The sequence below is a fragment of the Python bivittatus genome, unplaced genomic scaffold (assembly GCF_059951505.1).
Source record: "Python bivittatus isolate LINGU-HERP-01145 unplaced genomic scaffold, Pbiv_v1 ctg000070_np1212, whole genome shotgun sequence".
Lineage (NCBI taxonomy): Eukaryota > Metazoa > Chordata > Lepidosauria > Squamata > Pythonidae > Python > Python bivittatus.
Window position 1 is genome coordinate 24400522 of NW_028277034.1, and position 14065 is coordinate 24414586.

At 34.8% G+C, this 14065-nt stretch overlaps 1 protein-coding gene across 9 annotated transcripts in view; it reads left to right on the forward strand.

Annotated features, from left to right (window-relative positions):
• The window catches only part of INPP4B (inositol polyphosphate-4-phosphatase type II B), a 256059-nt gene that overhangs the window by 225632 nt on the left and 16362 nt on the right, over positions 1 to 14065 (forward strand). For all 9 annotated transcript variants that reach the window (XM_088132815.1, XM_088132817.1, XM_088132816.1 and 6 more), the window contains one exon: positions 7477 to 7631. In XM_088132815.1, the coding sequence (XP_087988941.1) occupies positions 7477 to 7631 (155 nt within the window). The remainder of the gene's footprint in view (positions 1 to 7476; positions 7632 to 14065) is intronic.

A 14065-nucleotide genomic window follows, 5' to 3' on the forward strand; every position in this document is an offset into this window, starting at 1 on the left:
TTATTGCCAAAGGTGAAACAGTTACGGTTGAGTACAAAGTCCCACAGTCTGATGGCAAGGCATGCTGTGTTGACCTCAGCATGGATATAGCTTTCTGATGGCCTGAAATCCATTTTGTAAGGGATGTTTGTGTATAGTACCTCAACAGTCATGGTAGCTAAAATGGTGTTAGGTAGATTGTCAATGGATTTCAGTCTTCTTAGGAAGTCTGTGGGATCTCTTACATACAGTAGCTAGAAATGCTGGTGAATAAGATCTGAGTACAATACAAATGTTCCCTCCTTGTTTTACTACTTTTTCATTAAGAAGTCAGTGGAAACAAGGTGATGATAATAACAGAAATCTAAAGCTTGCTATTCAAATTTTTTTACCAAAGAAACAAAAAGGACATCTCCTTTCTTATTTCTTATAAGAATTATCATATGCTCACTAAGTTCATTCAATTATATAAAATACTTGTATATTTCAAGATACAGTTAAATAATTTTACAACTCTTAACAATTTTTTGAAAAACAAAATGAATGACATGCCCACCGGAAGAACTTTATTTCATTCAATAAGTTCCAAAAAAATTAGCTCGCTAAAAACATGTAGGCAGCAAAGATCATTGCGTATTTGACATTTTCAAGAAATATAATTCCACAGGATTTCTACAACTTAGTTATTCCAAAAGTCTGTGTTCACTGAGAAGTAATTGTTCATATACTAGATAACAGATTCCACAAGCTAAGTGACATTGCTTCTGCACAAGACATTTTTCTTGTCTTTTTATCTGCTTTTAATATAGTACAATTTATATTGCTTGTCTCCATGGGTTGCATCTTTCTGATCTTTTTTTCTGTCCTGTTGCCAGAATCTTTGTTCTTCAACATCTGTTTGGTTCAATTCTAACTACTGTGAAGTTTTATATTTTAATTCAGAAAGCTCAGTCAAAATTATTTAATGAATTGAACCTAATTTTTAAAAATAGAAGCACCAACCTGAAAGCCTCTACAACACTTCTGTAGTGCTGTCTCATATAGTTAGGAATCAAAATATAACATTTGAAAGAATAAGTGGAGAACAATGCTTTGTGATTCTTGGCACAGCTGGTATTCTATGGGTGAAACTATTCTATTGATTTGTATCATGTAACTATTTACAATATAATTATTTATTGAAACTACTAAAAAAAATTAAGAACCATGTTGCAGCCAAACACATATCAACCAAAACACAATGATCAACCAAATATCTCTGGAAATGAAGAAAGTCCACAGGCATCATGAGTAACAGCCATTGCCTTAACTTCTGCATAGTGCTGTAGAGTCTTCAGTTGCATTCTATGGATTGTTTGCTAAACATTTTGAAATTATTCGTATGTGTCATGGTCTGTATTCCACACATCTGTGGATATGCCTGTACCATTAACTTGACAGATATTGTTGGTTGATATTTAAAGTCAAGAATGTAGAAAAGATATTTACTCAAGTTTGACCAACCACTTGTTTGCTTGATGGCTAATTACATCTAGTAGGAATTTGATGACTAGGTGAACCATGGAACTTGTAGACCCTACTTCAAAGGGAAGGAATGTTACCTGCTTCCTGAAAAGATAATAATTAGACCCAAGATTCTTGACAGCTAGAAATTGGTAATTAATATTTCCTTCTGGTTGACAGTGAGATCCAGGCACTTTTCATAAACGAGTTAACCTCTAATTGGGCTTTAGCTGATGGAGATAACCCAGCTACTATTATCCATGTACTGGTAACATCATACTTTGCTTACTGCAGAACACCTAATCTGGAACTTGTGGCAGGTTCAGAATATGACAGCCAGATTGCTGAACAGTGCACCTGGCCGTGTATATGTTACACACTTCTGTTGAAGCTACTATAGATTGGATACCAGTTAGCTACTGAAACACATTTATGGTTTTGCTTATAACATGCAAGGACTGAAATAATTTGGGGAGCAAAATAGCTGATGAAATGCCTTCACCATTACAGATCTGTTCAATATTGAGGTCACTGAGAAGGCCCCATAAATCACAGAGCATCATTCTTGGTCACTCATGAGTGGTTTTTCAGAGCTTTCCTGAAAAATTTCAGCTTTCCTGGAATATTATGTCTTCTGAAATGTGAGAGATGCCTACTGTTAGATTTGTTGCACATCTCTTAAAAACATCTCAATTCAATTTACCCAGTTCTTCTCTGAATGACTATTAAGAAACTTGGGGGTGGGCGGTATGCTGCTTTTGTTTTCCTTTCCTCCAAAGTTTTTTTTAACCCTGTGCATGCCTGTATTTTGTTTTTAATTTATTATTAGTTGTGGTTTCTATTTTGCTCACTGCCTCAAAATGCATTTGTATAGGAAGTAATATAACATTATGCTAAATAATAATTATCTGGATTACTGATTTGAAAAATCATCCTGGAGGATTTCTGTTAGATTGCTTGGCAATTATGCATGCAGGAATTACATGAACTGTAAGAACCGCAGTACTCAGTACCCAACGAAAGCAACTCTCATTGAAACCAATGCAGGTTCAAAGGAAAGTTCATTTATTGGAAAGTAGTGAACAGCTCTAGGAGCAAGAGCTGGAACTGAGTTCCACGCGCGCCAAAACTTAGTTTTACCTTATTCCCATTTTGCCTCCCCCCCCCCTTCAGTCTTGGAATCCCTCTTGCGCATGTCGAAGGTGTCCTCGGGTTCTCATGTTGGTAAGACCTTGGGCATTCCTGAGAGCGAGGAATCAGCCCATCTGCACCTAACAATTAACATTCCCATCCTTCCTCCCCCACCTTCCTCCCTCTCTCCGTAATGGCAGAAACGAAGCAAGCAAACTAGCAGTACAAGTGATTGATTGTGAGGATTCTGACATGAACCTTCTTGAAATCATCTAGAGATACAAAGTGCAGTGGGATCAGTTTAAGAGATATTTTATTCTATTTTTCTTTCTCATTAGATACTTAGGAGGCAATGGAAATATTTAATACATGACCACATTGATGGGCTCTACTTTTATGTGAATTGTACATAATATTGAAAACAGTAGAGTTAACAAACCAAACTATGTTTTATGAGGCAGTTGCTCCTACATATGGATGAAGGGAAGTGATCAAAAGACTAAACATTCCATAGTTTTATATTCAGCTCAGTAAGCCTCAGTATGTCATGTTTTATTTCAAGCCCTAAAAGTGACAGTAATTATGCTAAACAACATTTCATAATTTCATTCCTCCTGAATGTCGATTTAAATAAAGCTTCATTTTAAAATTAATTTTGAGATTTAAGATTTAGTGGCATTCTTCTTTTATCTAAAACAGATTCTTGGAACAATTTTCACAACATGTTAATACTACTATGTGGAATCCAGTATTGTATGAATGGAAGTTGAGTCATTACCTTCAGTGTCCTGCATGCCCTAAAAATTGCTCTCAGGTTAGGGAGATCCTCCAGAGCATATTTTGGGCAATTAAATGGAAAAGGGGGAAATACCATTACTCTTTATCATTGAAAACAATTTCCCCTTTGTAAAAATATTATTGCATTCTTCACATTCTTCTAGATTATTATAACCATTATTTTATTTTTAAATTTTATTTATTATTAAACTTGTATGCTGCCCAAATCCCAGCAACTCTGGGTGGCTCACAACAATCAAAACAAAGAAATTACAATAAAACAAGTTAAAAGAGGAAGAAATAAAATTAAAAATAAAGATGGCAAGAACAACAGTCCAGATGGGAACTCTCCCTCATCTTCACGTCTCTTCTAAACAACAGCAGAGTTGTTCAATTTACCTTGGACATTTGCTACTGAAGATGTCCTGTTGTTATATATTAAGTGTTACAGATTTTTATACATTGTAAATATTTGGCAATTGTTTAATTAATATGAGAAAATTCTGTCAAGTGAGAAACATTTCATTATTATTGGAAAAGCAATTATCAATATTGTAGACTGATGAAAATTGATTACAAAAATCTACTAAATGTTTCAAATGAGATTTATCTGTGACTTTTAGCCGCAAAGCACCTGTCCAAAGATAAAGGACTTTTAGACAGTGATAGAGCTGCAAATTTACTGAGATGAGAGAAATAGCCTGTGATCCATCAGATATTGCCTAATTGACATACATGGGGCATTCCATTCTGCATTGGCAGTGTTGTTGCCCCATGGATTATCAGGTTTGAGAAATGTCTGGAATTTCTTCCTAGGTTGCTCTCACAGCTCTGATCTTGAAAACAAAACAAAAAGATGCACAGTCTGACTCAGATTATCTAGGTTCAGTAATTCCTTGAGTTGCTGTAAGCCCAAACAGAAAAACTGAACTCATGGCAAACTTATTTATACTTACCAATAAGATCAATAATACTAGCCAAAATTTAGAACCAGAATAAAAGACTGCTGCTTGCCATAATCTACTTTCTTCATTAGGGGCCTTCCATGTGTCTTAACACCAGGAGAAACCAGGCTGGTGGTACAAAATATTGGGTCTTTTCTGTACAGCATCTGGTTTGCACACCCTACCAAGAGAGATCAGGTTCAATATTATAAACTCAATAATAATATTGAGTTTATAACTGTTTTTAATTATAAATGGCACTAAATACTTCAAAAGGCAGGTCTTGTTGATACAGTTTTTTTCTTTCATTTTCAAACTATGCTGAACTCATCACCCATTTTATAACTTTTTATGTGCAAAAAATAATAGATAAAAGTACAAAAAACATAGTGTACATTCACTGTTACTTAAAATTTCTATAATATAATGCAAAAATCCATCTTCAAGCTTCATCTGTATCAGCTTAGAGCTTGTGTACTCTCAGTAGAACTGATAAAGAGTTGAGAGAAGTTTTAGCTTCTACTTTCATATAGCTTAGTCACAGTTCCTGAAACCAATACTGGATTCTGCTATTAAATAATATAATATTTAAATATAATAAATATAATGTATACTTTATGATATTTATATATTTATGTTATAAATATAATATTTGTTATATAAATATAAATGTATTATTTATTATGATGTAGATAAACCAGAGTCAGAATTTCTTTCTTTTCATAGTAATTTTATTAAAAATTATAATTACAATGATGAAAAACTAATACAAACTAAAAAAATAAAAGAATAAAAAGGAAAAAATAGAAGGTGCAGAAAAGAAAAAGAAAATAAGAGCCAGTTTGGTCTCGTGGTTAAGGCACCAGGCTAGAAAGCAGGAGACTCAGTTCTAGTCCCGCCTTAGGCATGAAAGCTGGCTGGGTGACTTTGGGCCAGTCACTCTCTCTCAGCCCAGCTCACCTCACAGGGTTGTTGTTGTGGGGAAAATAGGAGGAGGAAGGAGACTTAGGTATGTTTGCCACCTTGAGTTATGTATAAAAATAATAAAGGCAGGATTAAAAAAAATCTAGAAAAAAATATTAAAAAATTGAAAAGAAAGAAAAATAAGAATATAATAAAAAGAAAAGAAATATATAAAGAAATGACTTCCCCCTTCATCACAAGATAAACAATTTTAGTAACTTATCACTTTCTCTTATAATACAACAAATGATGTCTCCTTCCCATATCCCATCTCTTATCTATAAATAAATCCTTAAAACCTCGTCATTTCCATCCTGAACAACAAAAGTCCATTAAGGGTTACCAGAGATAACATATCTATTTTAATCTTAATCAAATAAACCAACTTTATATTCCTTCCTTCTACTTTTAACAATCTTGATCTTTAGTCCCTTCAAATTTTTTTTTTCATTTTTTCTTTGTCCCTTTTCACAAAATTCTTCAAAGCTTTAACAAGCCTCTTTTGTAAATCCAATATAGGAAAATTATCCAGGTCACTCTCTTAGTTTGTTATATGAATCCACTTTTGATTCAGTCTCAGTCTTGTCCAGTAAAACTTGCCCCTCTTCCATAACTTCTTTTAAACATAGTCTATATAGAGAGGCAAACACTCTTAAAATTCATTTCTAGGCCCGTTGTTCAGAATATCCTTCAGTGTGTTGAATGTTAAAATATTTTGCTCCATTCTGTATTAGCATGTGAAATGTAAGTGTTCTTCTCCTTTAATTATAATCTTTAGTTCCTTCTAGTTCCCTCTAGTGTCCAACCTTCAAAGTCCCATCCTATCATGTTTTTACTAAAAGAATTCAAAAGAAAAGCATTTCCCCATGGAAAGGATTCTTATAATTAATTCCAAAATCTTATTTCAAGTTCATCTGGACCCTTAGTCCATTTGTAACTTCCAAAATCAAAGTTCTATTCATCCTTTTGCTATTTATTCATTTTTTTACATCCTTAAATTTTATTTAAATTTTTTTTTCGCTAAGGATTGGAAACTCACCCAGTATTTTCAGATTTTTCAGTCAAAAGGTTCCTAATAGCTGAAATAGTTAACAAGCAATTTCTGAAAGTGATTAGAAAAGGAAGTATGTGAACTTAGTGTCCTTTCAAAGATGCCAACTGCAGTTTAAGCAAGATGCTTGAGCTATTCCATCTCCCAGAGTTCTAAACCCACCAGAGATTGCTATCTTGTGGTCTCCTCGTGAGGAGCAGCTGCCTGGAGCACTTGTGGATGATCTCGAGTCCTCTCCTTGTCTGGAGCCAGTCTACTCATTCCACCATGGTCGTTGGCTCCACTTTTTGCAGAACCATCTTCAGTTCACCATTTCTTCCCCAGAAGTCCAGAGCCAGAATTTTTTTAAAAATCAGGCCATCCCTTCTTTAATTATCCAAAAAGGCCCATGTCACTTCCATCTTATGCAGGGCCTGTCCAGAATAAAAATAAATAGTGGCATATGAAAATAAGGCAGTTTCCTCTCAACCACCACCCATCCCACAGACAGAACAGTGAGTACAATGTTAAGTTAAAAAATATTATTAGATATCTAAATTTGAGGCCACCTTGATACACGGCTATTTTCCCTCCCGTGACACGGTCCGTGGCCATTTTTCCGCCCCCTGACACGCGGTCCGTGGCCATTTTCTGCCCCTGACATGTGGTTCGTGGCCATTTTTCCGCCCCTGACACGTGGACCGCGGCCATTTTTCCGCCCCTGACACATGGTCCTTGGCCATTTTTCTGCCCCTGACATGTGGTCCGCAGCCTTTTTCCGCCCCTGACACGAGGTTGTAGGGAGGGGGACTCTCCCTCCAAGCAGTAGCCGCCTCCCTGTCCTCCATGCCGGAATGGATTAATGGTAATTACATTGAACCTTATGGGGAAATTTCCTTCGGGTTGCGACCAATTCGGGGTGCGACCAGAGTCACGGAACGGATTAAGTTCGTAACCCGAGGTTCCACTGTATTATGCCTGTAATTAAAATACATGAAGTTACTTTGTTTTCTTTATGCATTATAAACAATCAAACAAAAACTTTATTGTAGCCAAAGACCAGCATAGAACAATACACTATAAAAGGCTAAAGAAGTATGAAACAATAATATGAAACAAAAGGAACAATATCTTTTTTGTGCATTATAGATTTGTCGCAAGCTGAATGGTATACGGTTCACCTGCTGTAAAAGTGCCAAAGATAGAACATCAATGTCAGTGACGCTGGAACAATGTTCAATTTTAAGAGACGAACATCAGTTGCACAAAGATTTCTTTATCCGAGCACTGGACTGTATGAGGAGGTATGTTCTTAAGTCTTTGTTGTTTGTTATCTATTTACCATATTTTCAAGTTTATAGATACATTTGAATATACTTTTCCCAAAAAAAGTCAGAAGTAAGAATGGTATAGTTAGAAAAAAATAGATTTTCATTACTTTCCCAAGTCAGGATCATATTTCAGGTCTTTCATAGAGACCTTTTCCTGAAATATATTGAATTCTCACAAAGAGAGTTTATAATATTGCTAAATATATATTATGTTCTAACAATACTTTATTTCCCTTGATACTTCTGTGAGTTTGGTCAATTAGAGACAAATAAAATACAGCAAACAAACTTAATTAAGCTGGCACTGTTTTTTAAAATTAAATTACTTTGCACTTAGTTGTAATTATATAAAGAATCTGATTAAATTAATCAGGATTATGTAATTAGGAGAGGTAGTTTGATTTGGTTATCGGCAATAAATTTAAATGAAAGAAAATAATGACTTGTAAAGGTCAAATGTGTTATTTTCAAAGGACATTACATACACTTAATTTGGACAAGTGCTGAAAAACACATATTTTTAGATTAAAAAGTAAACATTGTTTGCACTTGATAGCTAAACTTTTTTATACTGAAACTCCAGATACTGCCTTTTTTCAGTGAATAACTCTCTGGGGAGAATTAACTGATCATGCTTTGAAGTCCAGTAGAAAATAAAATTGTTCAACCATTTATCACTATTCCTCATTTTGCAAAGAAAATTCTTTTTATATTTTTAACATATGTAATAACAGTTTCTGCTTAGGAATTCTTTGAACATGCAAATAACTTGACTAAAAGAAGTTAAGTACACACAGTATACCCTTCTACTAAGTGGATGAACTTTTTGTAAAAGCTGCTAATGGCTATAATAATAAATCAGTGGGACCATAGAACAATTCAATTCCTTAGCTCTTTTGAAAATTGCTAATGTTGTATGATGATAAGTTACACTTTACATTTCATATACTCCATTATTATCCATATATTCTGTCCTGTTTAGTGTTTCATCCATGATGGGTGATTCATGTGCTACCTTTTATGTTGAATTGATTATTGGTACATTTTCTCTTTTAACCATAATTTCTATTCATTTACAGCTACTCTGCTTTTCAGAATCAGCTTGTAATCCATATGACAGCATAGATATTTTGTCTGAATAAAAGCACTGTAGGTTTTAATTTTTAAAAGAAATATTAAGTTCATGATACAAATGAACTGTGGTAGAATAGAGAAATAAAATTACTACAGACTCACATGTTTAAATCTGTATAAGTCACGTTATTAATTATAAGATAGAATGCCAATTACAGTGTTACAGAAGAATTCAGAACAGAAGAAAGTAAAATGTATTGTCCTGGATCAGTCCCTTATGAGTTTATTCCAATAATACCTACACTTACACATTCACATCCAGGGATGTACTGATAGTTATTTCTTGACAACTGCCTCCCACATCTAGAGGGTATGTAAGGACTAAACTAGATATTCAGTTGCAAACAACTATGGCTAAATCTGTTCCATATTCAATCGTTCATTTACTCTTATGTGTGAGTCAGACTTAATGATATGTTTTTCAGGAATTACCCCTGACGGCATGCACATAACACCGGAATGATCACTATGCGTACCACCATTATCAAAGTAATGGTGAAAATAATCAGAGGACCGTAATATATATTTTTAAACAACCTGCGGTTCCACTGTAATGCTGGTCCATACTAAGACACTGGCTTATTTCAGAGCCAAGCCTACTGCATGGTCCTGGCAGAGTCCCTCCAGTAGCCACATTCCTGCCCTGAGGCTCCCGACCCCAGAAGCTGTGGGGCATCCCTGAACGCTGCTCTGAGAAAGGCTTTTAGTGGTCTTTGCAGGAGACACAAATCAAACCTTTTTTTTTTTAAATCAGTTGTCTTCACTTAATAAAACAGAACAAAGAAGAAATAACAAAAGAAGAAAAGAAAGTAATGCAGCAACAACAATTATGGATAAAGGTTTCTCATACATGTATATGTGTGTTTGTATATATATGTGGAGTCCCTGAGGTTCTCTGAGCTTGGTTGTTTTCTTGCAAACATTTCGTTACCTGGCTAGAGCACTGAAGATGTTACCTAGCTGGGTAATGAAACGTTTGCAAGAAAACAACCAAGCTCAGAGAACCCCAAGGACTCCACAGTTCAACGCTGAGTTATACATATTCTCTTCTATTGGTATATATATGTGCATGTATAAATGTACACAACAGTTTCAAGAAAGGACCATATTTAATCATAACTAACCATATATAATCTATGTCTGTAAGCAAACCCTTCACGTAAATTATACTTAGATTTGTGGGCAGTTTTGCCCTGCCCAACATCTGACAATTCCATATTATGGTTTATATCAATTTTGTCCTGAACTGATCTCCAGTAAGTTAAAATACATGGTTTTCTTCACTAAAATTTTCTTAGTTTTTAGTAAAATTTTCCTTATCTATTATATCATTTCACTGTCCTTTTTAATGTAAATGTATCTGAAGATTTTATACATATATTCACAAACACTAATCACTTATTTTCAAAATTAGTCTACATATGACCTTTTATTCATGCATACCATAACTTAAACAGCCTAAACAAAATAGGAAAATACTAATTACCTGCTAAACATTGATCACCACCTTCAGAACAAGCCAGGCTTAAGCCAGTTTCAGAGACAGAAGTTTTAAGAACCTAGCTTGTTCCAGAATAATTAAAGGCCTCCTGGATTATTTCTATGTACTGCAAAGAAAGAATAAAGGTGTATAAAAGTTGTGTGTATATCTCAATTTAGTAAACTAAAACTTTTTTAAATGATAAACTTGGGTTTTATATTGTGAAAGGAGAAAATGTTTCTGTTTGCACACTCTACATTATTTTTTAATTAAGAGGATAAAAATGCTTTATCCTTTTCTTGTAGGTCAGATTTTCATAGGATTTTTTTGTTTTGTTTTGTTCTTTCATGATCCAAGATTGTTTCTGACAGTTCTTGTAAGGTCCTAGAAGCAAAGTTGCTGATAATCACAGAGCTCTGAATAAAATGGACAAAACTTAAGTATTTCATCTTCATTTTTTCTCTCTTTCAAGAATTTGACACTTTTTTAATTCTTCTTAATAATCCACAATTTAGTTACATCTCTAGAAGAAAAAGGACAGACTGAGAGCTTTGTCTGTGGTCCTCTAACTAGCACTTTGCAAATATATCCCCATGTTGTCTTTTTTAGGTCAATAATAGCGTTGGAATGGGGAAATGCTGAAATTATTCAGATAAGTTGGAATGTTGTCAATATTTGCTTTTTAAGTCTCTGCCAGCCTTTCTACTTCAGTGCAGTTTTTACTGTGTGTTCTTCCTGAGAATATTTACATGGCACTTCTAGACACTCAGACTATATGCTAAACATTATTGCATCTTGATATATCTTACTTTAAGAATCACACTGTTTTATACAGTAGTTATGTGCTATCCTTCCATGTCTTCTTACAGCGCATCTTGAAGGAGGAGATCAGAAAAATTTGCTTTGATTTTCAGTTTAAGTGGAGGTTTTTCATTACACTAAATTCTCTAGTTAATTTTAACTATGGTTTGTTGAAGCAAACATTCATACAGCAAGATTTTAAGTTGGTTTTTAGTTAAGATTGTAACGTTTTGTTGGATTTGAATGTTAAACCCTGATTACTTAAAATCAGAAGTAAAAACACAAAATTTCTTTGTGGCTACCCTGGAAGAAGAAAAACTACATACATCTGAAGGGGAGGGGGGTTTATAATGCTAAACCAGAGGTTAGTATTACAAATAAAGAAGACTACTCTACCTTAACATTCTTACTTATTATCATCATTATCATCTTATATTAGTTTTTAGCCTCCTTTCCATTAACAGTAATACTAAAGTAGAATACATTAAATAACCAATTAAACCACCGAAGTTTACAAAAACCAAAGCCAGCGGTTCGAGCCCAGCTCCGCGCAGCAGAGCGAGCTCCTGCTTCCTCCCCAGCTCCTGTCAACCCAGCAGCTCGAAAACTTACGTGAGTAGATAAATGGGTACTCTCACCCCGGTGGGAGGAAAAATGCTGGCGGCGCTTGCACGGGAGACGGGGACCAGTTGCTGGTAACGCGGAAGCCGCACATGCCCAAAAAAGGCGCAAAGCAACAGAAACCCCGCCTCCTGCACTCACCAGCTGGGCTTTGCTCTAGGAAAGAGGCAATGGCAAACCACTTCCGAAACACCTTGCCTTGAAAACTGCAGGGACTCGTCCAGGCAGTCACCGCAGAATCGGTAACGATTGAGTGTGGTTAAAAAAAAAAAAAAAAGATCGAACAAAGCCACTTGGCTTTACTTTGCATAGAAAAGTGCTTCCGTTTGGTGACTCTTCCACAGAATATAGAAATGAGAGACTTTTTTTTTTAGTATTGCTAAAAATTGCCATGAAATAATATCTTCACTGTTTATGAAAATGGTATCATCGCATCTGCCCAGAGCTCATACAACTAGAACTATGATTCTTCTGCATTTACTACAAATTTTGGGGAAGTTAAAAAGGTAGAGCCTCAAAAAAATTTTTTTTCTTCTCTATCTCCTTGAGGGACCTTGCATTTTTAGTAGCTTTCATTTAACCTATGGCATTTTATAAATCTTTTATACATATGATCTAAAATCATATGTAAAGGCAAAATATTTGCTTCTCCATTTTGTGTGATTATTTCATCAAAGTGTTCCTTAAAAGGCTAGGTGCAGTACCTTGGTTTCAGTTCTAAAAAGGTCCTTTGGATTGTGCAATAGGAAAAACATAGCACTCTCTGAAACACTCAAAAGCACCTTTATGGAATCAAACCCAAAGTGACACACCACTTCTTACTTTTGCAGTTTGAAATGTTGTCAAGTACTGATGAATATACTGACTAGACTAACACAGGACTACTCAGTTTGTAATGACTGTCACAGGCGGATCTTGGCATTTCAAAAGCAGCACTGCAAAATGTACCCTCTCTCGACGCTAAATGTTAGGTTACATCAATACTATTGCACCAGGTTCAACAATAATAACATAGCATTCAATATGATCTAATGATAAATTAACATTCTTTAGGGTAGGCCCACCTTGCTATGTAAATTGTAGGGGTTTTTTCCATTTTAATGAAAAATGTAAAAAACCCTACAATCCATGAATAATGTATCAATCTGTGGTAATTTTGGAGTTTGCAGCGGTAATAGAAATGAACATTGTGCAATACAGCACAGAGTTACATTAACTTATTTTAAGATTTTTTCTGATTCTGCTAAACTGCAGGGACCAGTCCAGGCAATCATCAGGAGTCAACACTGACTCAAAGGGACAAAAAAGAAAAGAAAATGTGTCATTTTCCCCAATTTCTTAGAAAAAAGCATCTGGCATCACTGATCTTAGAACTAGAATTAAGGGGAATTAAATGGTTCTGCATAAATATTTATGTGTCAGTAAGTTATACATGAATGGCACTGGCAAAAGAAATTTAAGATACAGTGTATGCTAATTGTTTAAAAAATTATCTAGATTTGGTGACATTTCCTGATTGAAGCAAATCAAAATAAGCTATAACTAAACCTTTGCCCATACATGCAGCTTCTTCCAGGGAACTACAATTAAACATGGAAGTCTCAAACAATATGGATTGGTTTCTGGCTTATTCTTTGGTAACAGAAGTACCACAATTCAGAGGAAAAAATGGAAAAATGAGAAGTTACAGTTAGTGAATTTTGCATTGCATTTGGGCCTGCTATAAATGCAGACACAAGTTTGGGAATTAGACATACGCAAAAGTCTGCAGCTGGCATCATCTAAAAGTAATCTTCATGAAGAAGCACCTGGTTGTTTATGGCTACATGTTCATTCTGAGTATTCAGAAGTGGATTTTCTGCAGTTGTATTGAAATCTAAATACCAAAGCATGCTGAATATGGAATCAGCTCTGAAGCTGAAACTTTCATTGCTTCAGGCACACTTCCAGTCTCTGAAAGCTGGAAAGCAACATCACCTATTTCATTAAATAAGTCAAGATAATAAATAAATATGTGTAGACTGCATACGTGCTTACATGTAGAAGTAATACTATTCCTCAACTGTATGCAAATGCTGCTGTGATTTAAGATATGAATTTATTTAAATGCATTATTCAATAGTAGCTTTTTGTAACTATGCTTCATTTCATGGTCAACAGATTAGATCATCTACTTTGGAATTCCACAGATTTGGGGGAAGTTAAAAAGTGTTCCTCATGGTCAAAAATTTTGGGAAGCTCTGCTCTAAAGCTGAACTTTACCTCAATATTATCAGGAGTCATAAGCAAAAAGTTTGCATAAAATCTATTTCCCAATACATTTAGTATCATTAATGTACCAGAATGTTATTAAGAGAATCATTAAAAGCCC